This window comes from Jaculus jaculus, chromosome 5 (genome assembly GCF_020740685.1).
Source record: "Jaculus jaculus isolate mJacJac1 chromosome 5, mJacJac1.mat.Y.cur, whole genome shotgun sequence".
In the NCBI taxonomy this organism is placed as follows: domain Eukaryota; kingdom Metazoa; phylum Chordata; class Mammalia; order Rodentia; family Dipodidae; genus Jaculus; species Jaculus jaculus.
In genome coordinates, this window is record NC_059106.1 from 161,861,665 (window position 1) to 161,888,547 (window position 26,883).

General features: G+C 45.7%; 2 protein-coding genes across 2 annotated transcripts in view; one reads left to right on the plus strand and one right to left on the minus strand.

The window, feature by feature from the left end:
- Positions 1–1,387: 1,387 nt before the first annotated feature.
- Positions 1,388–26,883, minus strand: part of Kcnj6 (potassium inwardly rectifying channel subfamily J member 6) — a 283,658-nt gene continuing 258,162 nt past the window's right edge. Inside the window, exon 4 of the mRNA XM_045150778.1 lies at positions 1,388–5,189. Coding sequence (XP_045006713.1) covers positions 4,864–5,189 — 326 coding nt within the window. The 3' untranslated portion in view covers positions 1,388–4,863. The remainder of the gene's footprint in view (positions 5,190–26,883) is intronic.
- LOC123460939 (ATP synthase F(0) complex subunit C2, mitochondrial-like) lies at positions 23,693–24,172 on the plus strand. Its single transcript, XM_045151271.1, has one exon. It carries the CDS (start codon positions 23,693–23,695, stop codon positions 24,002–24,004), a length of 312 nt encoding a protein of 103 aa, XP_045007206.1. The 3' UTR covers positions 24,005–24,172.

Genomic DNA, 26,883 nt, shown 5'->3' on the forward strand with positions numbered 1-26,883 from the left:
AGCAGTCAATTCTCCTTAATAGTACAGGATGGGTAAGGACAAACTTCTCCTGTAAAGTCTTTGCTGGCCTGGTGGTGTCTCTTACAATTCCTTACATCTGAGGGTCTGGAGTCACAGCAGCCACAGACCATGCATGCCCAAGTGGTGTGGCTGCGTCCCGGTGAATTATGGAACAAGTGAGATTTGATTTCTGCTTTGAAACGAGGTCCCATGTAGCTCAGGCTGGCCTCAAACTCACCCTGTAGCCAAGAGTGATCTTGAGCTATGGATCCTCCTGCTTCCCCCTCTTGAGTGCTGGGATTACAGGCATGTACCACCATGGCCAGTTTATGTGGTACTGGGGATTGAAGTCAGGGCTTTGTGCATAATAGGTAAGCACTTCACAAACTGAGCTACAATCCCCAGCCTCTGAGATTTGAATTTTATCTGCCCCCAAATACTTTTGGTTTGCTTTCCCTCAACCATATATAAATATAAAGATCACTTTCAGCTCACAACAATGTTAGTAGGGTAGTCTCTATTAGCAAATTTGGTGTGCCAAACTTTTTTTTTTTTGGAGTAAAAATAGTCCGTGGCTGGTCACCTGCTGATCTAGATTGGAAACCAGGAGACCTGTGATTGTAGCCATGGTGAAGTTATTCAATTTGCTCAAACCTGAGATCTTCAACTATTAAAAATATAGACTGTAACACTCAACCTCCTGTGGCAAATTAAATCAAATGAGATAACTTTTGTGAGTGCTCTGAATTTACTGCACAATGTCGGGTACGATGTTGTTCTGCTACGATTGAACATACTGTGCCCTGTTCAAATTTCTTAGCAACCTCTTACAGATTGTCTTCTCAATGACATTTTGACTTTGTGAATCAAAAAGCCCTCTAAGACATCAAGGGCAGAAATATTGGGAAGAGGGATATTTTCTATTTCAAATTAAAATGTGACACATTCTTAAATATAGGCTGATCTTAAATACAGGTCTGGAGACACGACATTATGTTGCTTTATTGCAACATAATGTTGATTAACCATCCATTATGTAAAATTTTCTTGTGTGAGGCTGGTCATATACCTGGTTTATTTAATTTTCAGCTGCTTGTCTGACTCTTGTAAAACATACAGAGTATCACCCACATCAAAGAAAGACTGAACATTGTCCAGAAGTTGTTTTGGATATGAGCAATTCTGAGTGCTTAATTTTTGTCTTTCAGCATAGAGACCTCCTCACATTTTTCCAGTGTCTTCCTGGTGTCTTCCAAAGCATTCCTCAGCTCTTTTCCTTGCCTTAGTGAACAGTGTCTGATTATCCCAAAGATATTGGCTCCAACCTAAATTTTAAGAAAAGGCAAAGGAGTGGGGAGAAGAAAGCAAGAAACTTTGCAAACTTTCAGAAGAAGTCATAATTAAATTTTAAATTAGAGTGCAATGAAAAGGAGGCATGGCAAGAGTCCTATTTTGGTTAAACCTGTAAGAGAAAAAATTGTGCTTAAGGTTGACATTTTTGGAGACAATAGGTAGATTTCTGTTAGGGAAGCCAAGATACAGAATTCAATCAATACATTTGGAACCAGAGAGGTAAAGGAAGAATAAAAGAGAGGTGCAGAGAGCAAAGGGGAGGAGGAAGAGAGGGCTCCACCTCATGGACATGAAGTGGGACCATGCTGGGATGTCATGTTTAGAAGGAACAGAAAAACAATGAACTGACGATACAAAGGCTGCAGATGTGCCAGTGTGAGACTGTCGTTTGCCCAGGTGACAACCCCAAGCAAATCTTTTATAATGTTGCTCTATAAATGAGTAGGCTCCCTTCCCAGCATGTTGGGGTGGGTGGAGTGCCTTTTCTTTAGGGCAGTTTTGCTCTGTCAGATTGGGGTCCATGGTGGTACAACTGTCACCCTTCAGTTCCAAGCTCTTATCTGGCTCAGCAACCCAATGATACCTGCCAAATCACTCCAAAATACAAATATGCAGTGACCTCCGTAAGTTATGGGTCTCACTGCATTAATAGACTTATTTATATATTTTCTCTAGTACTTCATGTGCTAATGGAGTAACTGTGGGAATGAGGATGGGAAAGGCAGAATAGAAAGGGGAGAAATTGGGGGTCCTTTTTGTCAAACTATCTTAATGAAAAACCCTATTTACTACTTCCTGCTTAGAAAATTCAGTCTTAATGACCTTCTTTCAGTTCCAAATTTTAACAGTTGACACAAAATACACCGTTAAACCATGTTCTCAATAACTGTAGAAAAATAGACACGTTTGATAGGGACATTCTAATAAAAGGCCCGTCATGAGCATTTCTTGAAAGCTCGTGTTACAAAAGCAGGATTTGGTTCCGGTTCTGTCTCCAGCCACACTGACACCCGGCTTGTGAGATGTAGGGGAGAGGTGTCCCCTCAGGGTGTCCTGTCCCAACACAGGCTGATGCCCGTGGGCAGGACACAGGTGATCGGTGCCCAGGCTTTTTGTACTGTTGTGCTAAAGAGCCGGTAAGAAGCCACGGGCTCCCGAGCTGCCCTTCCGATCCATCAACAGGGAATGCTTGTCCTTCAAACCTCAGTCATGGATTTTAAAAGGCCCAGTGGGTCTTCGAGAGCTAAGCTGGACATCCGCAGGCCTCTCCAGCTTGCTCCGCACTACGCAGGCCCTACCCTGAAATCCTGGTGACGCTTGGGCGCCCTTCATAAGGCTAGAATGAGGTCAGGCCGCGGGATCTCCCACAGCCTCCCAGGAAGTGTATCGGGCTCCCTCCTCCACCACCTCCTGCTTAGAGAACGTAGAATAAGTACACGATTCAACAGGTAATCGATGACAAAAAGAAAAGAAAGAAAAAAAAATGGTGGCAGACAGGGAAGGGTTACAGCCAACAGATTGGCTTTTCGCAAGGTCAGCACTAAGAAATGGTTGTTGCTCCAATACCAGGTCTCTGCAGCTGAAGAGACTGGAAGTCCAATGGAGGTGCCACTTCCCTTGTCTCTGGGACGTCCTTCTTAGGAGACAAGGTCCCCAAACCACAACAAAGACCTGTGCAGTCTGGTCAGGCATGGCAAGGGAAACAGAGGAAGAGCTAGTTTGCTCCCTTTGACCTGCATGGTGCAAAGTCTCAAACTGAGCACAGCTGCGGGAGCTGAAAATAAATTTGGAACCATTCGATGAATATTTACGATGCACAGCTATGCCACAGAACAGAGCGTTTAGAAATGCGCAGTGGATGGAAAAGTTCTGCTACAGTGCAAAATCTCCACCTGCCCCCAGATTTTGGGAAGGAATCACTTCCTTTCCTTATTTTTATCTCAGTTTTAAATTAAGTGACTAGCACAGAATGCATCCCTTCCTTTGTTACTCATCTTTGAAGGGCGCAGTGAATCAAGGCTACTGGGCTTTTTGTTTGTTTGCTTTTGCCTGTGTACTTTTGATGGAGAGACACTTGAATTTGACTTGCTATGTAGTGACACACTCTTGGGAGAGTTGTCAGTGTCACAAAGGTTATTGATCCAATATTTGAATACCAAACTCTGGTCATTTCATAATAATAATAATTAATAATAATAATAATAGAAGGAGAAGAAGATAAAAAAAATCCCAGTGCAAGATATGCTGACAGGTAAATCCCCCAGGGACAGCAAGATACCACACTCAGTGCCATATGGAATTAGAGTGTGAGAAATCCATGATTTGTCATTCACCCACTCATGCCTTGCTGAATTTCATGGTTTACACCCAAACCATCTTTTGCCGACTTTCGTATCTCATTTTAACAGTCTGTTGTGTCTCATGACTACAGAGTGAAACAGCCGGGGAAATCACTGTTTTTTTTTTTTGTTTTGCAGAAAGGTTTCCTAAAGTGTTGTATTCCAAAGGGCAAGAGCTCGAGTGGAAAGTTATCAAGGTTTCCCTGGTGAGTGAGTCCTGTCCTGGTGCTCTCTCCCAGGCTAGTCAGCAAGGCCCTTGTTATCTTTGGAAAAAGTGACACACATTTTGTAAACATGTCACCGTGTGTCAGCATTTTGGTGGTGGAACTTGCCATATGCTGGCTCTCTCCATTGCCCACAGATCTATGGCTTATTAGAGTCAACAGAAAGATCAACAAAGAAACGAGAGAGGTACCCTAATAGTTGTCAGCCTGGCACCCAAAACAAAGGCCATGCATTTAGAGGGACAGAAACTGAAGGAATCAAAATAACTAGAAAACACAGACAGTAAAACATAAATGCCTACAGTACATTGGGGATCTTTTTTTTTTCTTCTTATTTCTAAAGTTATGTATCTAAAACTACATTAGTGGTAGATCTATGTACATTATTTAGAAGTTCTGCACTACAGTACTTTTGTACATGCCAGGTTGTATTACTAACGGTCAAAAGAAAATAATTACATAAGGCATATCTATGTACAGTGGTCTGTCGTTGGCTCGCCTGGGCTCTGTACCTTCACTTGGGCAAGCACCTGCTCTGCGCTACTTGAGAAGATCTGGGACCTTTAGAACAGGACTGTTCTGTGTGGCTTTCTGCGTGGCAAATAGGCTCCGGGGGACCTTCCCTGTGACATCCCAGGTCAAAGTTTTGAGACCCCTTTTGACTGATGTGTTGGACAACACATGTAGGTAAGGACTTTACTCTCTAGAAGTTGAGTATTGGTGTTTGGGGACCGGGCTCGGGCCACAGATGAGGGTACCTGTCACCTTAACCACATCTGTATCTACTTGTCCATCCAAACAGCTGAGGGAGGGCAGGTAGATATCTTACACCTTGAAGCTCTGTTTTTCTGGCAATGTCAAGAACTAAATATGAATAAATCAAGAACAAAGTAGAAAAGACAGAAAAGAAAGGAAATGCGAGACGAGGAAAGGTCACGTCTGGGGCTTTATACTTTGGATTCATTCTCTAAGTTTGCCACATCACCATTCCTTTCCGTTTGCTCTTCCACATTCTTCTCTTCCTCCTCGGTCTCCAGTTCTGCGTGTTGGTTCAGTTTGCTGGACACAGACCAACTCAGGGGCAGCTCTGCCCTGCTGGCCAGCTCGGCCAGCTCTTTGGCACTAAGGGATGGGGTGCTGGTCTCGTAAGTCTCATGGAAGCTGTTATAGTCGACCTCGTAGAACCCATCCTCCAGCGTCAGGACAGGCGTGAACCGATAGCCCCACAGGATCTCACTGGTGACGTAGGAGCTTCGAGCTTGGCATGTCATTCCTGTGGGCGGAGAGCAGAGGCTTTAGTGTGTGTGAGCACAGCCTTAGGGCGCCTGCATAGGGGAGTCACCTCTATGGCATTGTCACCCGCATTGTGCACATGCGTTCATGTGCCATGAGATCCAAGGGCTCCTTGTGGAATCCTGGGGAGTGATGGGGGAATGCTGGCTGGCATCAGGCCATGCTTGTCTGTCTGTCTGTCTGTCTGTCTGTTCTAGAACCCACGAAGGCAAATCCAAACATACACACAGGGCATGGGTATGTGTTGTCTACTCTTGCACCAAGAGAACCCCGAGGTCCTAGTGAGGCAGCTTAGGGGTGACGGGGTTCTGAAAGTACAAGCAGGAGCTTAGTAATACCATCGAGTTTGTCCTTGCAGTAAGGAGTTCTTTTCCTATCAACCACACCATTCCCGGAAGACTGAGATTCCACAGAAGATTTCCTCTTCCCAACAATCTTGGTGCCATGGGGCTGATTAGTTCAGCCCCCATTCAGAACCTAGAAATGGCTCCAATTTGACTCTCTGGGTGGGCTTACCCATTTCTAGCCCCCCCCCCACTCATAGTCCCTTTTAGACATGAGTTCTTTTGTCTTTACTTTTCTGAAGTTCTATTGATCATCTAATAAAGCCTCTAAACCTTACCTTCTGTGGATTTTGATTTTTTTGAATTCACAAGTGACCCGAGGGTCACTGACTCAGTGGTGGTTTTGTGTGACTATGACAGTGTGGCACCTCAACTCGTGAGTTCCAGTCCAACCAAGAGCCGAGAAAGGCTCCACTGCTCTCAGAGACACCCCGGTTTTCATATCATGCTGCTTCATTGGCAAGGAACCCCCGATTCCTGTATCCACAGTATTGTCCATTGCTGCCTTTGGAGGTCTTGTCTGTTCCTACAGGGGTTCATCCTTAGACTGAGTTGCTTTGTGGAAGGACACTGAGGTGATCTTTGGGGACACAGATGAATAGGTTAGGGTTATCTTCCCACCTGTCATGCAGCACTGGCTACGGCTCTGACCCTGGAATGTGGTGGGGAGGACACTCATCTGGGCTTGCACTTTCTCTATTTGCTTGGATGAGATAGAGTAAGAATATACTATTTTAAAGGCTTTCCCTCTTCTTAACCAATGGAAGCCTTTTCCTAATTCTGTACAAGATGCCGTGTGAGCTACTAGAAGGCTGGGAAGAGCTTTCTTTTGAACATGAAGTGGCAGAATGAAGGAAATGCTGCCCCCCTTAGAAGTGAAATATAGGCAAAGACTTGCTACAAGCTCTGGGAAGAGTTCCTTATGGATATTTTTTCTTAAGCCAAAGATCTCTTATCAAAATTCCCAAGAAGTACGAAGCTCTCATTTGGTCATTCACTTGGGCCCTCCTTCTTGGTTAAGGTGAGTAGGAAACATTAGGAACCCCGTGAAAGAAATTAACTTTCTTGGGCTGAGATGTGTCAGTGGATAAAGCACGTGCCATAAGTCCGTGAGTTCTGTTCCCCAGAAACCATGTAAAGCTAGACACTGTCGCACTAGCAGCTGTGATCCCAGCATGCCTGTGGTAAGGAGGGAGATGGAGACAGAATTGCCCAGAAGCTGTGGGCCAGATGTCCTTGTGAACACAGAAGCTTGAATAATGAGACCCCCTGTCTCAAGTAAAGTGAAAGGGGAAGGCTGAGACCTAAGCTCTCCTCTGATCTGCACGGGCTCACCTCGGCACACGTACGTCTGCACTCAAACACGTGAACACACACACCGAGCATTCTTTTCAAATCCCAGTTGCAAGCTTTGGGAAGATAATGATAACAATAAAGATAATTATAAGGTTAACTCATATTTATACAAACAAGGTTATAAAATATCACTAAGAGAAAAAAATTCAAGCTGGGCGTGGTGGCGCATGCCTTTCATCCCAGCACTCGGGAGGCAGAGGTGGGAGGCACGCACCACCACGCCTGGCCCCAGAAAACAATTTTTAATAGCTCTGGAGCCCACAAGCCGCAAGGCGATCAAGATCTTAGGAAAGCCATGTTTTGGCCTTGTGTTCATTCTTCTTTTTCTTTTTTAAATTATTTATTTATTTATTTGAGAGCGACAGACACAGAGAGAAAGACGATAGAGGAAGAGAGAGGGAATGGGCGCGCCAGGGCCTCCAGCCTCTGCAAACGAACTCCAGACGCGTGCGCCCCCTTGTGCATCTGGCTAACGTGGGACCTGGGGAACCGAGCCTCGAACCGGGGTCCTTAGGCTTCACAGGCAAGCGCTTAACCGCTAAGCCATCTCTCCAGCCCTTTGTGTTCATTCTTTAAGGTCAGACCGTCAGCATCGGCTGCCTTTTGCTGAATGCAGGTGGCATGGGTGCTAAGGAGACAAATGCTTATTTTCCAGAAGGATTCAGAGCCACAAAGTGTTCCTGAGGCACTGTGATTGCTCCTTGTGTTGGAGAGAAGAAACTGAGGCACCGGGGGCTACATGGCCAATTCAGCCCCCACGGGTCAGAGCTTGAGCCGGCACCAGCCTTGTGCTCTTCCTCTTAGTCTCAGAATCAGAACTGGCTGCCACAAAAGCCCCACCTCTGCCTCTTGAGCAAGCTTTCAGGGCACATAGGGGTGGAAAAGCACTATTGCTACCTTGCCTGTGTCTCCCGAATGTCTTTCTCTTCTGTGTTCCCGGGTCTATGCTTGAGAGTGGTAGGGAGCCAGGATGGCAAGGATGTGTGGGCCTCGAAACGGGTGCACATGGGAAGCCAAAGCAAAGGGGTGATAAGATAAATTTTTTAAAAAGATGAGCACGATCTTGTGGTAAGTAGAAAATAGGGCGTGTGCACAGCCCTACACATGTAGGTTTAAGGAATATGTCAGAGTGTTGAAAAGGCCCATATGGACATCTTTCTTCAGATTTTCCTTTTTCTAAAAGAACATTTTATTTATTTATTTGAGAGGGAAAGAAGGAGAGACGGGGAGAGAGAGAGAGAGAGAGAGAGAGAGAGAGAGAGAGAGAAAGAGAGAGAGAGAGAGGGAGAGAGAGAGAGAGAGAGAGAGAGAGAGAGAGAGAGAGAGAGAGAGGGAGGGAGAGAACGGGTGCACCAGGGCCTCCAGCCACTGCAAACCAACTCCAGATGCATGGGCTACCTCATGCACCTGGCTTACGTGGGTTCTGGGGAATCAAACCTAGGTCCTTAGGCTTTGCAGGCCTTAACCGCTAAACCATCTCTCCAGCCCCAGATTTTTCTTTTTGTTTTTTTTTTTTGAATAGCCTGTTGTTTTTCCTCAGCTATGGTCACTGCTTCAGACTGCTACAATATTAAATAATTACTACTGGTTGTTCCTGGCAATTAAATGGCATATAATACAGAATCCACTTATATATTTACTGCTGGCTATATAAATAACCAAAAATATCTAGAAATAACTACAACTATTAAAGTTAAAAACTAAAGGGAGATTTTTATCAATCATATTTATATATAACAATTATATTTAGCATATTATTTAAACAGATTGGTGTTGGCTGAAGAGAGAATTAAAAACTTGATGTGTAGGTGTAAAGGAACTACAGAGGAGGCAGCAAAGAGGATGCCATCAAAAACGGAGGGATAAAGTCTTGGAAAATCCTTCTCCCTCATTAGGAGATCAGAATACTGGAGGAAAAAAAACCTGACAAACTTTCTTAGAACTTTGTAAGTTAACTCGTGTGTGTCAGCAGACACATGTGTAGGGATGTGCACGCTCCCAAGCAAGACCCAAGAAGGCCCTGGGCTGTCAGCGTTGGCTGCCCTTGAGGCTTATGCAAGCAGAAAGTGATGACGAAGACAGAATTGTTTGGCTCGTGGCTGAGTGTTGAAGGCATAGAGAACTGGGGCATTTCTTAGTTCCAGGTTTCTTTCTTTCCCTCCCTCCCTCCCTCCCTCCCTCCTTTCTTTCTTTCCTTCCTTCCTTCCTTCCTTCCTTCCTTCCTTCCTTCCTTCCTTCCTTCCTTCCTTCCTTCCTTCCTTCCTTCCTTTCTTCTTCTTCTTCTTCTTTTTTTTTTTTGTCTAGGTAGGGTCTTGCTCTAGCTCAGGTTGACCTGGAATTCACTATGTAGTCTCAGGCTGGCCTCAAGTTCACAGCAATCCTCCTACCACAGTCTCCTGAGTACTGGGATTAAAGGAGAGAGAGAGAGAGAGAGAGAGAGAGAGATAGAGAGAGAGAGAGAGACAGAACAGAATAGAACAGAACAGAACAGAACAGGAGAGGAGAGGAGAGAGAAGGAGAGAGAGAGGGAGAGCATGAGTACACCAGGGCCTCCAGCCACTGTAAACAAACTCCAGATGCATGTGCCACTTTGTGCATTTGGCTTTATGTGGGTACTGGGGAATGAAAATCAGGTCCTTAGACTTTATGGGTAAGTGCCTTAACTGCTGAGCCATATCTACAGCCCAGGAAATCTTTTTCTAGTCATTAACTGATCATGAAGTTACCTGAGCCCTGACTGTACATAAAGCCAGATACACAAAATGGCAATGTGTCTGGAATTTGTTTATGGTGGCAATAGACCCTAGCCCTCCCATTCTTTCTTTACTCACAAATAAATAAACAAACAAATGAACAATTTTTTTTTTTTTTTTTTTTTTTTTTTTTTTTTTTTTACAAAAAGAAGCCACATAGATACTAAGGAAACTCAAAATTCATCAAAGGGCTGGAGAGATGGCTTAGTGGTCAAGGCACTTTCCTACAAAGCCAAAGGACCCAGGTTTGATTCTTCAGGACCCACATAACCCAGATGCACAAGGGGGCACATGCATCTGGAGTTCTTTTGCAGTGGCTGGAGGCCCTGGCATGCCTATTCTCTCTATCTGCTTCTCTCTCTTAAATAAATAAATAAAAATAAATAAAAAGTAACAAAAATATTTTAAAAATTCATCAAAGCAGAGAATCCGAGGCTGCTGAGAGCTCAACACTAAAGGACAAGTATAACAGACCTTCCAAAGCTCAGAGAACATTGCAGAAGAGGAGGTGGAAAGAATGTAGGAGGCAGAGGGTGTAAAGCTGTGTTCTGAAACACTGTCCCCCCCACAGACTGACCATGCATTTATGACCACATAGTGACTACTGATAACCCAATGGAGGAGGATAGCCCTTAGTGGAATGGGGTTGGGTGAGAAGAAACACAGATGTAATCCAATGGGAATATGCCCAATATGCAATATGCTCATACAATAAAGATCCCAATAAAATCACTTTAAAAAACCTGAAAAGGCTGGAGAGATGGCTTAGCAGTTAAGGTATTTGCCTGCAAAGTCAAAGGACCCAGGTTCAATTTCTCAGGACCCACGTAAGCCAGATGCACAAGGTGGCACATGTGTATGGAGTTTGTTTGCAGTGGCTGGAGGCCGTGGCATGCCTACTCTCTTTCTACCTGTCCCTTTCTCTTTCTCTCTCAAATAAATAATTTTTTTGAAATTTTTGTTCATTTTTAATTTATTTATTTGAGAGCGACAGACACAGAGAGAAAGACAGATAGAGGGAGAGAGAGAGAATGGGCGCGCCAGGGCCTCCAGCCACTGCAAATGAACTCCAGACACGTGCGCCCCCTTGTGCATCTGGCTAACGTGGGACCTGGGGAACCGAGCCTCGAACCGGGCTCCTTAGGCTTCACAGGCAAGCGCTTAACCGCTAAGCCATCTCTCCAGCCCAATTTTTTTTTTTTTTTTTAAGAAGAGCTTGGTTGATCTCCAAGAAAGTGTAACTTTAAGGAAACAGCCTATCTTTGGGATCTGCTTGATTCCATGGTAAGAGCATGTAAGAGGTTACTGGTGACCAGGCAGGGAGTATGTGCCATTGGAGAGGAATGGCAAGGCCCACTTCACCCAGAGCCAAGAAAGTGCCCAGCAACAGGCACTGTTGTAACAGGCACGGGCACACACCCGGCCAGGGTTTAACAAGTGAAGCTCTATTTTTAGATTCAGCGACAAATTACAATGGAGAAATCTCTGTGTGTAACAGTAATGGGATGAAAGCCATCCACACAGCCCTTTTGGGATCATGCTGGGGTGCCAGTAATAGACAGGTAGTACATCAAAGTTGCCCAGAGAATAAGATTGCCATAAAATAAAATAAACCTCCCCTCAAGCACTCTTGAGTAATGTCAAATAACTCTAAATTGCCAACGTTCCAAAACAAAGAAGGACTCGATTATAACTGCTTTGCCTTTTTAACTCCAAACTCCAGGCTATGTGATGTGATATGTTCGTTCTCCCACATCCTTTTGCCCATCTCCCTAACCACTGCACTGAACGGCTTGGTCCTTAATGTTGTGTGCCTATGGCTCTAAGTCTTAGCTTTGGTTTGCCCATGGTGGGAGAATCACGTGGGTGACTGACCAGGCCCAGTGTCAGAAGGAAGCAGGACAGTGTATTGTCTAGCATGATATCAGAAAGGTTTTAATTCAATAGGTTCTGCCAACAGAGGGTAATATGAGGACGAGAAACGCCGGCCTTATGCTCAGGTTCAAAGTCCCTGCAATACACACTTGTGTTTCTTCTGTTTCCTACAACTGGAAGGCCAGGGAGGCTCACTTACAGTTATGCCAACAGCCCTTTGGAGAGAAGCTGTTTCTGTGCAGTCATTGCCAGCCTCAGAACAGCCCACTGGGGCGGATGCTTCAGTGATCTCATTTCTACAGGTGAGGAACTAAGGTCTGTGGACTTACCTGGGCCAGGACAGCGTTAGTGGCTCAATGGTATGGTCATAAATTTCAGTCTTGGAGCCCTGACCACAAAAATGACAGTATTTGGAGACTGGATTTCAGGATTGGTCTCCTATCCTTATGATTTTGCTCAACAGAGGCACAAGCCAGCTGTGGTAGCATATGCCTGTAATCTCAGCACTCAGAGGTGCAGGCAGGAGGATCAAGAAATCATGGCCATCCTTGGCTACATAGTGAGCTTGAGGCCAGCCTGGGGTACAAGAGACCCTGTCTCAAACACACACACACACACACACGAAAACATAGAGGAGACTCCAGAGCATAGGCACTCCCTCTCTGTCCCAGATGAAGAGGCTGTAAGGATCCAATGGAAGACCATTGTCCATAAGCAATGGAGGGAACCTGCCTCAGGCACTGGTGCTGCTGGTGCTGAATCTCAGACATTCACCATCCAGACCAGAGCAAAGAAATGTCCCCCAGGTCGTGGTGCCTCGTTCTGGCAGCCTGAGCCTCACAGTGAGTGGAACCCAGGTTCTCATTCAGACAGCCAGGCTCCAGAGCCCACCTTCTATCTCATGACATGCTTGCTCTATTTTTGGAATGTATATATACATATGTGTGTGTGTGTTTGTGTGTACGTAGAGTGTGTGCATGTGTGTATACATGTTTATGTGTATGTGGAACCAGAGGCTGGCATTGGTATATACACTGGTCTTGACACCCTATTTTTTAAAAAATTTTTATTTATTTATTTATTTGAGAGTGACAGACACAGAGAGAAAGACAGATAGAGGGAGAGAGAGAGAGAATGGGCGCACCAGGGCTTCCAGCCACTGCAAACGAACTCCAGACGCGTGTGCCCCCTTGTGCATCTGGCTAACGTGGGACCTGGGGAACCGAGCCTCGAACCAGGGTCCTTAGGCTTCACAGGCAAGCGCTTAACTGCTAAGCCATCTCTCCAGCCCTTGACACCCTATTTTGGAGGCAGGGTCTCTCACTGAAGCCCAGCACTCACCGATTTGGCTAGACTAGCAAGCAGGTCCTAGGCTCCTCCGCCTCTGCTCTCTGAGCATGGTGTCTACAGGCACATTATTCCTACCCAGCCAGAAAGGTGTTGGGGATCTGAACTCAGCGTGGCAAATACTTTATCAGCTGAATGCTCTGCTTCTATTTTTGAAGGCATGTTAATTTTGATCTTTATAACTCTTATAGTACTTGACACTTAAGGGCTGGGAAAGTATTAATAAAAATAATGCAGCCGGGCGTGGTGGTGCACGCCTTTAATCCCAGCACTCAGGAGGCAGAGGTAGGAGGATCACTGTGAGTTCAAGGCCACCCTGAGATTACAGAGTGAAATCCAGGTCGGCCTGGGCTAGAGTGAGACCCTACCTCGAAAAACCAAAAAAAAAAAAAAAAAAAAAAAAAAAAAGCATATTATACAAAATAGAATGGCATGCTTCCTAAAAAGATGTCACAGGGATGCTAACCAGTCCGCCACCATTGCGTTTTCTCTACCAGCTGTATGCCTTTCTATTCTTTTCTTGTCTTGCATACAAACTACTCTTCCTCTCTACCAAGATTTGGGGCACTGACTACCACCTAGGAAGTTTCTTAGAGACATCAGAGCAACCTTCATTTGTTTTTTTAAGTACGTCATGAGATACCTTCAAACCAAATCTTAATGCAAAAGATTATTCTTCACTTGGTCTCATTTTATATGTTCTGTCTCTTTTTCAGCAGCAAGAACCCAAGTTCCCAACACTCTCTATGTCACCTATCATTGGCTGTATTCCCAGCCACCCCCCCGCCCCCAGGGACAATTTTGGGATCACCAACTGATAATTGTACTGGGAAATTGCTCACCCAAGACTCAGATCATAAACCCAAGGACCCAGCATTCTTCCAGCTGATCAGGGAATCCATGCGATCTTACTCAGACTGGAAAGCCCACCAGACAGTGGGAGCCAATCAGAAACTGGCAATGCACTTGCAAGCCAATCAGAAAGCTTTCCTGCTTCCAAAAGTTCTCCCCTAATAGAATCTCCACCAATCAAATATGAAGGCCTTTTCCTTATAAAACTGGCGCTTCTTTCAAGCTCCTTTGAGTTTCAACTGGAGAGATAATGGTGGTAGCAGGCTTCCTTTATGATGGGAGCACACAGGCCTTTGTGTTTTCTGTAGATGTTCTTCCTCCCTTCTCCTACGTGTGGCCACTCTTGTCTGTTTCTGAGTTATCTTTTCTGTTTCCTCTAGTAAACAATAAACACACACACGCACACGCACGTACATACACATGCATGCGCACACACGTACTTACACATTCTTGGTCCTTTTTCTTGCCTTGTGTTGGAGGACTAGCAGTGGGTTCCTTCTGCTCCTGTAAACTGGAATCAGGAACAGGCTCATCTCCCTTACAGAAAGCAGATGCTTGAGGATGTGAGGAAGGGAGCCACACCTAGAGAGCTGGAGGCAGACAGGCTGCGCTGAGGGACTGTGTGTACCGGGCAGGTGACAGCAATGATAGCCTTGTAGAGTTCCTTATCTGTCATACTGTGTGGGGGTTAATGCTCAGGGTAGAGGCATCAGGGTGTCCTCATGGACTCGACTCTCCCACCTGGAAGCTCTCAGTTTAGGCGTGGATGGAAGTTCTTGGAAGAGGCACACTTGTTTCTAGGAGTTTCCAGGTTATTTCAGACTTGCTTACTGGATCATCATGACCTTGTGGAGAGATGAGCTGCTCTAGGTCAGGAAGCCAAGGTGGTATTTGATGTCTTCAGGCTCTCTTCATGGCAGTTTCTCCTCCTTATCCTGATTATTGTTCTGTATTATTATCTTCGTGTCTGACTTGATGTTTTTGTGACTACTGGATGCGACTTTAAAATTTGTAGGTTGGGGAGATAGCTTATAGGATAAAGCGCTTTCGCTATCCCTGCAGGTGACTTCCCAGAACCACGTCAGGGTGGGCGCTGGAGTGTGAGCATCTGTCATCCCAGCACAATGATGATGAGAAGGGAGGTGGAGACAGGAGAATCCCCGAGAAGCTCATAGGCCAGCTAACCTGGCAAACGCATGGTGGGGGATGAGAGACTCTGCCTCAAATAAGGCAGAAGGCAGGAACATTCACCCAGAGTTGTTCTCTGACCTCCACACGCAGGCTGTGGCATGTGTGTGTCTGCACACACACACACACATGCACACCATAACTGTAGACCAGGCTGATGAACCGCTGGCCTCTTGTAGCTTGAAGGCTGGGGTGAGAGCCCTGAATCTCAGAGGGGAGCTCCCTGCCTGGCTGAAGACAGCCTTGAACTTTGTGGAAGATCTCCCCACCTCTTGGGGTCTGCCTACTTGATGACCCTCTTTGTTGGGGGTTGTGAAAGCTGTGGATTCTCCTCATAGGAGAACCTTGTTCTTTGGGGGACCCGTGTCACCATGGGTGATTTGAGTTTGTGTTCCCGAAGTATGGTTGCCCATAGTCAATTCGGAGTAAGCTATTTTCTTATTTCAGTTTTGTTGTTATTTCTTAGTCAATGCAGGGTTCAGCATGAGTGCTGACTAGCGATTCTCTGTCCTTCCCTTGGTGACCTTTAAAAGCACCTTCAGACTTTTCTCACAGAATTGCCACCACTGGTCAATGGCGGCCCTCACTTCTGTCCAGTGTTCCGCTGTTTGTTGACTCCTTCACATAGGCTAAAAGCCCTGCAGGAAACTGTCTGTTGACACCGTGTCCTGATTTTCTATCGATGTCAGGGCTTCTTCATGTAAAGTTGTTCTTTAGATATTTTGAAATTCTCTCTACTGCTTGATTTTGAATAGTTGTTCTGCAATGTCCCTCAATATTTCACTTTAAAAAAATTATTTTGGTTTTTGGAGGTAGGGTAAAACTCTAGCCTAGGCTGACCGGGAATTCACTCTGTAGTCTCAGGCTGGCCTCAAATTCACAGTAATCCTCCTATCTTGGCCTCCTGAGTGCTGGGATTAAAGGCATGTGTCATCATGCCCAGCCAATATTTCACAATTTTCACACTATGGATTTTACTGTGTCTTAGTCAGGGACACTTTAGGGAATCTGATGAGATTCACAGACCCCATTCTTTTAAAATATGCATGCAGACAGAGTTGGCACACGCTCACACGTTCATTCCTCACTGAGGCCTGTGGGATACCAGGCTTGAACAAAACGGCAAGACATACAAGTCAATGAGGAAAGAGGTAGCAAAATGTGTGCATGCATGTGAAAGTGAGGAGGCTTCTGGGAAATCTGGGAGAAACAAGAAGGAAGAATATTTTCATGCTCTCGTTCCTGGCTTGCTTTGCAGTGCTTGGTGCTCACCCCATCAGAGTCTTTCACACCGCATTGCTGTCGTCATCATGACCTATGCTTCCGTCAGGTGGGAGTGTGGTCCTGGGCGCAGGTAGGCCGTGTTTACCTTCCTTGGCCTCCACCCCTAGCGCTGGGATCATAGGCACACGCTCCCACGCTTGGCGTTTCATTAGATACTGGGATTGGAACTTAAGACCTTGTGTCTGCACAGGAAGACCTCGCTGAGCCTTCTTCCCAGCCCACTAGGTGTTCTTTCGTCCAATCAAGGTGACAAGTCAAAATTAACCATCACGTGCTTCTAACGTGAAAATCTAAAATTCTGGCAGCATTTCCTTGGGGTGTCTACCCACCCTCGGTGGGATGCTTTACTCTCCTAACCTGATCCCCCCCTTTTCACTTTTTGTGTGTGTGGGGGTGAGTGTGTTGGAGGTAGGGTCTTGCTCTAGGCCAGGCTGACCTGGAATTCACCATGTAGTTTCAGGCTGGCCTCGAAGTCACAGTGATCCTCCTACGCCAGCCTCAGGGATTAAAGATGTGTGTTACCACACCTGCTGTGGCTGACTTTTAGCTGTATAGGGGCTAGGACTCATTTTCCAAGGGGTCTTTGCTGATTCCCACACTGGATCAGGTCTCCCTCTCTGGCACACCCATCACACTCACCCTCTCCCCTTAGTAGCTTTTATTGTATTTGTAATCCTAGATAGAATGTCTGTGTTCTGTGATAGGGTGGAAACTGACAGCTGAGTCCGCACTGGGGAATAGCATCCTTAGAGGGCTATGGTCAAGGCTCTATAAAAATTGAAGGCACTGAACTAATGCATGAAAATTGGAGTATAACTAGTGCTTCTTACAATTGCAGCCTTTTCTGTGACACGAATCCAGTTGGAAAGATAATGTCTTTACTTATGAAAGATGGAATGAACAGTGAAAGGCTGTAGATGGGAAAGGATACAATGAGAAGTCCAGTGAGAATTTGTGGGCTAAAGGTCCTGGGGTTTGCTCTCTGCCTGAGCCAATTGGGAAGGAGCAAGGTCTGTGAGTAGCAGGAGATGAGCAGATGATGGGGCTGGGCCAGGGCACTGGAGGCTAGCAGAACCAGTGTGTGTGTCTTGGAGTCTCTGTATGCCATTTACAAGTATGTTCTAGACCAAGAAAATATCATTCAGAACGCTTTAAGAAAAGCCAGTTTTTGGGCTGGAGAGATGGCTTAGCGGTTAAGCGCTTGCCTGTGAAGCCTAAGGACCCCGGTTCGAGGCTCAGTTCCACAGGTCCCACGTTAGCCATATGTACAAGGGGGCGCACGTGTCTGGAGTTCATTAGCAGAGGCTGGAAGCCCTGGCGCGCCCATTCTCTCTCTCTCCCTCTACCTGTCTTTCTCTCTGTGTCTGTCACTCTCAAATAAATAAATAAATAAATAAATATTTTTTTTTTAAAAAAGAAAAGCCAGTTTTGGCAACTTACAGAAGACTTTTGGTACCTGCCTCCTTCTGTCTCCAGCCCACCTATTGCTGAAAATCTGTACCTGAGATTCTCTGGAAAAGAATAAGGAATTGAGGGTCTCCTTCAGGAAGCAGGTTACCAGACAGTAAGAACTTCTGGGGACTTGCACTTAATGACCCAAAGCATAAAAGCCCAGGGACATGAATTAAGATGTTTAGCTCCCCAAAGCGAGATGTTATCTCTGCTATGCTTCATGCCTGTGTCCCCAGTCAATTTATGAACTGGGAATTTACTTGTGGAAAGGAACAGAATGTGTCAGCCTCTTCCCTGACTTCCCTTCCGGGCTGTGAATCTGTCTGACGCTTGGGAAGGGGGAGGTGGAGGGCTCCCATCAGCAGCGGCCCAGCTTACGTTTGTATATGTCGCCATCCATTTTACACCTTGGAAGCCACTTTTGATCAGTCTTCAGAGTGATCAAAAACTTCTCTGTTTCCTAAGGACAGATCTGACCTCTGCCTTGCTAAAGGCCTGTCAAAGCCAGTGCCTTGAGCATGTTTTAAAAATTTTCAAAATATATATATATATATATATTTATTTATTTGAGAAATTGAGAGGGAGAGAGAAGCGGGGAGGGGGAGATGGCTGGGGATGGAGAGAATGGGCACACCAGGGCCTCTAGCCACTGTAAACGAATCCAGATGCATGCACCCTCTTGTGTGTCTGGCTTACGTGGGTCCTGGACAGTTGAACTGGAATCCTCTGGCTTTGCAGGCAAATGCCTTAACTGCTAAGCCATCTCTCCAGGCCCCTGTTTTAAATTCTTAACGTCAGTGGGGCAGGGGCAAAACCATTGCTGAATTTTGTGCCCCTCTTCTCACCTTGGCATAAGTAAAAAATATTTATTCGAAAAAAAGGAAAGAGGCAAGAGGAGGTGTGAATGAGGATGAGAAGGACGGGCGCACCAGGGCCTTCAGCCACTGAGAACGAACTCCAGACGCATGCGCCACCTTGTGCATCTGGCTTGTGTGGGTCCTGGGAAATTGAACCTGTATCCTTAGGCTTCATAGGCAAATGCCTTAATCATTAAGTCATCTCTGCAGCCCACTGGCATCGTTTTTGGGAAGATTCAAAGCTCCCTTTCCTGAGGGAGAGGGGAAGGCTGTGAGCAAGCAGCAAGCAAGAGACTGCTGATTGGAAGGAATAACTCACTGGTGTCTTCAGCACGTGGCAGGAGGTGGGAGGGCAAGCAGGCTGGCACGCTTGAGAGGAAAGGGAGCGAACTCTGGAACTAGCCAACCCAGGGAAGGTGTCAGTTCACGCATGAAGGCTCTGCCTCCCAACGTCAGCACCTCTCATCCGGCCAGGCTCTGCCTTCACCGACTGCTGCATACAGTGGGTAACATCTCTCTACTGTGACTTTTGGGGAAAACATTCAAACCATAGTAGTCAGGAAGGCAATCTAAGAGAGAACGTTATAAAAAACAATGATATTTTCCTATGGTAATCTAATCTAAATGTACACTTAAATAAAAACACACTTAAGAGGTATTTATATTACTTAAGTGTATTTTAAATCTAAATGTTATCTCTCCATCTGTACTTTCTTCCCTTCTTCTTTCCTCCCTCCCTCTCTCCTTCCCTCCCTTCCTCCCTCCCTCCCTTCCTTTCATTCACTTACACAATAACAAGTTCCCTTATGGCATACATACTTGGTAAAATTTTCATACATACTTTGTTTTGCTTAATCTCCTCGACTCCTCCCCATCTTCCTGCCCCCTTCCTGCTGTCCCTTTGTACTCAGGTATCCACTTTTAATATTTCATTTATTTATTCGATATGTGTGTCTATATATATACATATACATACATATACATATACATATACATATACATATACATATACATATACATATACATATACATATACATATACATATACATATACATACATACATACATACATATATATATATATATATATATATATATATATATGAGCATACATACATGGAGAGAGAGAGAGAAAGCAAGCATAGGCACACCAGGATCTCCAGCCATAGCAAGTGAACTCCAGACACCTATGCCACCTTGTACATCTGGCTTATTGGCTTATGTGGGTCCTGGGAAATGGAACTTGGTTCCCTTAGCTTTGCAGGCAAGCACTTTCACCAGTAAGCAATCTCTCCAGCCCCTTTCCACGTTTATATCTCATGTATTCTGTTCCTCTTCCCATCTTCTCCCTTTAAACCTCTTTTTTTTTTTTTTCCTGCTTCATGGCTTCATTCTAATTTTCTGGCCTCTACTCCCCACTCACTCTCACCTTGACACACATATTAGTACTTAGCAGCTGGGACTGCAAAGCACAACCTTAGATTGAGATGTCTGGCAAACTGTGGAGAATCATAGTTGGCTTTTTGTATATTTGTAAAGGTTATTGGACCTTGATGGCAGTGATCTGAGTGAGCCATGGTCAGTAAGTAAGCTTCCTTGAGGACATTCTCCTGCAGTATCCCAGGTATCCAGGCATATCCTTGCCACCATCACTTTGGTAGGAGCTTCTAGATTAGGAAACATTATTTGCAGTCACACAGCCAGCCTTTCTTAGAGCTTCTTTTTAGTTTTTTTTTTTGTTTATTTTTATTTATTTATTTGAGAGCGACAGAGAGAGAAAGAGGGAGAGAGAGACTGGGTGTGCCAGGGCCTCCAGCCCCTGCAAACAAACTCCAGATGCGTGCGCCTCCTTGTGCATCTGGCTAACATGGGTCCTGGGGAATCGAGCCTCGAACCGGGGTCCTTAGGCTTCACAGGCAAGCGCTTAACCACTAAGCCATCTCTCCAGCCCTCTTAGAGCTTCTTAAGTAAACTGACCCCTTTAATTGCCAGGAATGTCCCAGGATGTCGGATCTAGCAAGTATACAGACTTATGACTTGCCTGAAGGCCCGTCCACTACCAGTGGACAGTCAATAGAATCATAGTCTACTTTCGACTCTATTTAGGAATCGGCATCTTTCCTTCATACTTTGAATCTTTCGGACTTGTCAAGATTCGGTTTTGTTGTGGAGTACGAGACAATCCCTTAGACCGGCAGTGCGTGTGTAATGCTGTCAGCAACGTGGCTCCTTTAGTTCCCGTCCAGGCTTGAAGTACTGATTGAAGTCATGTTCTAAGTAACCTCTACCTGCCTCGTCCAAGGCAGGCATGGTGAAAAACGCAACCCAGGACAGTCTGCTAAGTCCACATATGAATCCTTGACCTTTGGCAAGAATCAAGCAGTACTAGGAACAAATTAAAATCAGCCGTGATAGAATAAACTTTTGCCGTGATAGAATAAACTTTTGCCATACCTTGTCCAGTTGATCATGAAATGCCAGGTGGTCAAGTTTTACTCTATTAGATTTTATCACTGCATCCTGTTCATATCCACACGTCTAGCTTTTGGCTATCCAATGGAGATGTGCTAGCAATGTCACATAGCTTAACCCTTCACTTAACTCTGCCTTTTTTTTTTTTTAAAGTATTATTTATTTATTTGAAGTAGAGAGAGAGAGAAAGAGAAAGAGAGGGGGAGAGAGAGAAAGAGAGAGAGAAGGAGGATGAGAGAGAAAGAATGGGCATGCCAGGGCCTCCAGCTGCTGCAAACAAACTCCAGATGCATGTGCCCCCTTGTGCATCTAGCTTACATTGGTCCTAGAGAATCAAACCAGTGTCCTTAGGCTTCACGGACAAGTACCTCAAGCCCTAAGCCATCGCTCCACCCCCGGCCCTGCCTTTTAAGACAAGGACGAACCATATCACACCCTGTGCTCCTTCAGGGAGTAAGCTCTGTCCTCTCACCCCTCTGTTCCTCCTACATGTCCCAGCTCGGGTAGCCAGTGTGCCCAGGGGCTCAGCAGAGCACGGGGAGCGGAACAGCAGGCACCAGGATTCTGGGTCACGGCACTTCTACCGTTAAATTTCCACAGCAGCACATCCACGGTAATGAGACCGTGTGCGCGGATCAGATTGGAGGGGAGGAATGGGACCTTTTCTTCTTTTCTAGCTTGAGGAAGACAGGTCCACGTACCAGCTGAAATATGACACAAATATCTAGCACAGTGCAGAACACATAAAATACTCTTAATGATCTATCTTTATTAAGCAGACTGTTATAGTAGCTGGGATGAACTGGCTTGAGTCTTAGTTTTTAGCTCACTTCTCTATCTCACAAAGATTCTTCTAGATTTTCTTTTTTCAAGGTAGGGTCTTACTCTAGCCCATGCTGACCTGGAATTCACTATGTAGTCTCAGGGTGGCTTCGAACTCACGGTGATCCTCCTGCCTCTGACTCCTGAGTGCTGGGATTAAAGGCGTGCGCCACCACGCCCGGCTTCTTCTAGATCTTTCTAAAGGTGTCCTTTGAAATGTGAAGACTTGGCTGAGGGGTGTGTGTGTGTGTGTGTGTGTGTGTGTGTGTGTGTGCGTGTGAGAGAGAGAGAGAGAGAGAGAGAGTTCTGAGTGGGACAGGGGAGTAGTGTTTCATGTCTGTTTCAGAAACAGTTCATTTCTGTGTTTATATTAATATTATGTTTTTATTAACGTATATTTTTATTATCTATGTTCTGATCCCTTTGTATCCAGAGTCTTACTAGAGATAATATAAAACTTGCCCAAGGTATTGGCTACCGCCCGTGGACCTCAACCATTACCTTTATAGGTTCTCGTAATCTGGGTCCAACTGTCCTACTTACCCCAAGGCCACCTATCAGGCAACCAGGAATGGTCCTGGTGTCCCCACATCCATTGAAATGGTTCAACCTAAGTCATTGCCAACTTATCCTCCCGTCTCATGGAAACCAACATGAAAGTGCATGCTCATGGTCTCCCCTCACCCCTTGTGCCTTCTGAGTGACCCCGTGGCATGGCATGGTCCCCCTCTTAGGAACTGAATCATCTTCTAATCTCTTTTCCATATGTAACCTCAAGTTTCCCATTATTATGCGGTCTCAGGGAATGATTGTGTGAGTCTGGCATGTTCTACCTCTGCAGGGTGTACTGAGATTGCAAAGGTTTCCTGTACTCCTTGTGGAATAATTGTAGTCTGTGGAGATTTGCCAGAGTCCCAGGTATTTAACTGGACATTGTTCTCCTTTCTGCTTTCATTTGCTTGTTTCTAGTTTGTTCCAGAAGAAAGAGCTTGCCTTGTTTTTTTACTTGACCATTTTATCCTAACTTTCCTGGGTTAGATGTTTAGGGAAGAAGTCTTCACAGATTTATGTATTATTTGTTTATTTTAAAGCAAGCCCAAGAGACGGGTATTTTTATGAGAGCTAGAGTGAAAGAGAAAGAGAGAGAGAGAGAATTGGCACACCAGGGCCTTAAGCCACTCTAATCAAACTCCAGATGCTTGCACAACCTTGTGCATATGCACGGCCTTGTATGTCTGGCTTATATGGGATCTGGGGAGTCAAACATGGGTCTTTAGGCTTTGCAGGCAAGTGCCTTAACCATTAAGCAATCTCTCCAGCCTATTTATTTTTATTTTAAAAATTTACTTATTTATCTATTTATTTATTTTTATTAGAGTCTCACTGTAGCTCAGGCTGACCTGGAATTCACTATATAGCCTCAGGGTGGCCTTGAACTCGTGGTGGTCCTCCTACCTCTGCTCCTGAGTGCTGGGATTAAAGGCATGCGCCACCATGCCCGGCATGAGACTGGCATTTTTTGTGAGAGCTAGAGTGAAAGAGAAAGAGAGAGAGAGAGAAAGAGAGAGAGAGAATCAGCACAACAGGGCCTCAAGCCACTCTAATCAAACTCCATATGCTTGCACCACCTTGTGCACATGCACGACCTCGTATGTCTGGCTTATGTGGGATCTGGGGAGTCAAACGTGGGTCTTTAGGCTTTGCAGGCAAGTGCCTTAACCACCATCTCTCCAGCCTATTTATTTTCGTCACTTTTTTTTTTTTTTCAAGGTAGGGTCTCACTCTGGCCCAGGCTGACCTGGAATTCACTATGTAATTTCAGGGTGGCCTCAAACTCATGGTGATCCTCCTACCTCTGCCTCCCGAGTGCTGGGATTAAAGATGTGCGCCACCTCTAAACCATCTTACGGTTCCCTGACGTCACTTGTTGCTAGCCGCAGCTTCCAGACCAGCACCATTTCAAGGGATATCGACACAGCAGCCAAGTTCATTGGAGCTGGGGCTGCCACTGTTGGGGTGGCTGGCTCGGGGGCTGGGATTGGGACTGTGTTTGGCAGCCTCATCATTGGTTATGCCAGGAACCCTTCTCTGAAGCAACAGCTGTTCTCCTACGCAATTTTGGGCTTTGCCCTGTCTGAGGCCATGGGGCTATTTTGCCTGATGGTGGCCTTTCTCATCCTCTTCGCCATGTGAAGCAGCCATCTGCACGTTTCCCTCCCGTAGTTCTTTCTCCCATGTCCTGTCTGCCCTGAATGTTCCTTTTCCTGCCCCCCCCATCCCAGGAAGTCTGGGAAAAGTGGTTGGCTCAGGGTTTGACAGATTGAAGACAAATAAATACTGTATTAATAAGAAAAAAAAAAAAAAAAGATGTGCGCCACCACGCCTGGCTCCAGCCTATTTATTTTTTAGTTAGGTACTTCATTGGCCATGATCTGTGATAGTCTTCCTCTGTTATGACGCAATTCATGTTTTAGCTAGTGAGCTTTTAAATGTAATTCTAAGATTTTATTAACTACCTGACTTGGAAACTTTTGTACCTCACAGATTCGGTTTCCTGATAAGAAGTCTGGATTCCTCAAGTGACAGTGTTAGAGTCACAGGAAGAAATGTTTGGCAGGCTGGGAGAAACCCAAGGGTTTGACTGGCTTCTCTCAGTTCTCTTTACGCGTCACTACAGGCGAATGTAACTATGAATTCTTAGAAGGACTGAACATCTTCAAGCTACTGTGGGATGCAGAAAAATGTTGCTAAGATTTGTGGCATAGAATGAAAGGGAGACAGGCTGCTCCTGCCGGGTGAGCTTCTCTCCTGTAGAAGGGTGTGGATGATAAGAACAAACTGTGGGAAAGAGCTGCAAGAGTGAGGTATGAACTGTGACAAAGAACTGTGGGAATATTTCTTATATTACAACTAACATTCCTAAGGTGATTGCCGTGAGATGTTAAATTCTTCACTTATAGCTTCTTCTTTTTTTTTTCTCAATTTTTATTAACAACTTCCATGATTATAAAAAATACCCCATGGTAATACCCTCCCTCCCCCCCACTTCTCCCTTTGAAACTCCACTCTCCATCATATCCCCTCCCCATCTCAATCAGTCTCTCTTTTTATTTTGACGTCATGATCTTTTCTTCCTCTTATGATGACGTCTTGTGTAGGTAGTGTCAGGCACTATGAGATCATGGATATCCAGGCCATTTTGTGTCTGGAGGGAGCACGTTGTAAGGAGTCCTACCCTTCCTTTGGCTCTTACATTCTTTCCACCACCTCTTCTGCGTTAGACCCTGATCCTTGGAAGGTGTCATCGAGATATTACTCAGTTTTACTTGTAACTTCTAAAGTGAGCAGGCTTTCTCTGCCTTGGTGCACTTTTGACCTGAACAGCACAGATGGCCAATGTTGACAAGAAATATTTAGGGTTGCTGACTGATCTTGAGTTCTGCTCTTTGCCCAATTTCCTGAATGGCCTGGCTAGACTCTCGAACCAGAGAGTGCATACATGTGTGAGAAGAGCTGATCGTGGCATTGCAGACAACAAGGTCAGTAACTAAGGGCCTGCAGACCGGTTGAGGACAGCAAGTGGACTCAATGCGATTCTATCTGTGATCAGAGTGTGTGTGTTCTGGATGAGCAGAGCCCAGCAGGTCATACAAAAGTCTAAGGACTATCCAAGGTCACAAGGTCCTCATCAGGCTGGAGAGGTGGCTCAGAGGCTAAGGCCCTTGCCTGCAGAGCCTAACGACCTGAGTTCAATTCCCCAGTGCCCATGTGTAAGGCCAGATGCACAAAGTGGCGCATACATCTGGAGTTCATTTGCAATGGCTGGAGGCCCTGGTATAGCCATTCTCAATCTCTCTTGCTCTCGCCTTGCAAATAAATAAATAATTTAAAAAAGTTTCTTACCTTTTGCTCATACAATGGATACTTATCTACACGGTACTCGTTTATGGCTGTTCAGTAAAAATGCCGCGAGTCTCCGTGTGCAGAGGAAGCCACAAACACAGGCACGTCAGCGCGGCGGCAGCAGCTGCAGTGGACTTACTAACGGCTTAACCTAACCTTCAACCTTCAGCTTCCCTTTCATCAGGCTGCTGCTGGAGACAGCCAGCCCACCGTGGGTCACTTCAAGGGCCAGTTCTCTCACTCTTTTTTTCCTCAGGCTCTGCCTCTCTAAACAGTTTACCCACTCTTGGGTAGGACTCCCAAGGAACAGTTCTCCATCATTTCAGGGCTGTGCCCCACAAATAGGGCATAGAAGTGATCAAGGAATTCTGACTCAGCCTTTAAAGCAGTCTGCCCGGGGTGCCAGTCCTCTAGAACAGCACACAATGATGTGGCTTTGGTCCTGCATGGTCCTGAGATAAGCCTGGTCACCCATGAGGCCCTTGTGCAACATCTGGGGCCAGTGATCTCCTTGCCAGCTTTGGAGATTCCTGTTGCAGCCAGGTGAGTCTGGGTAGAGAGGAGGTAGTTATTATTGTTGGGAGCTGGGGGGCTCAAGTGGTAAGTACCCTTGGGCCGAATTCTAGCCCTGCTGTGCATAAGGTGCATGTCTCGTAGCAGGTTTATTCATTTCCAGGAACCTTAGTTTTCTGTAAAACAGAATAGGGTAGGGCTGGAGGAATGGCTTAGTGGTTAAGGCGTTTGCCTGCAAAGCCAAAGGACCCAGATCCGATTCCCCAGGACCCATGTTAGGAAGATGCACAATGGGGCGCATGTGCCTGGAGTTCGTTTGTAGTGACTGGAGGCCCTGGCGCACCCATTCTCTCTCTCTCTTTCTCTCTCCCCCACCTCTCTCCATCAAATAAATAAATAAAAATTTTAATAAAGAGAATAGTGCCAGCTACTTGCCATGGAGCACGTCACACAAGGTACCTAGATCATCTTACCGAGCCCATGTGCAGGAGTTTGAGTCAGATGTTCCCCATAAACCCATGTTCTAGACGCCTGGTTCCTGCTGAGGGAACTTTGGGAGGTGCAGTCTTGCTGGAGGAGGTGTGTTGTTGGGGGCGGGCTTTGGGGTGTTATAGCCAGCTCCCCCCTTGCTGGAATCTGGGTCACTCTCCTGTGGC

Bases quoted from the DNA above. Each gene is read 5' to 3' on its own strand.
- LOC123460939 (XM_045151271.1), top strand. From the start codon at position 23,693: ATGTGCGCCACCTCTAAACCATCTTACGGTTCCCTGACGTCACTTGTT.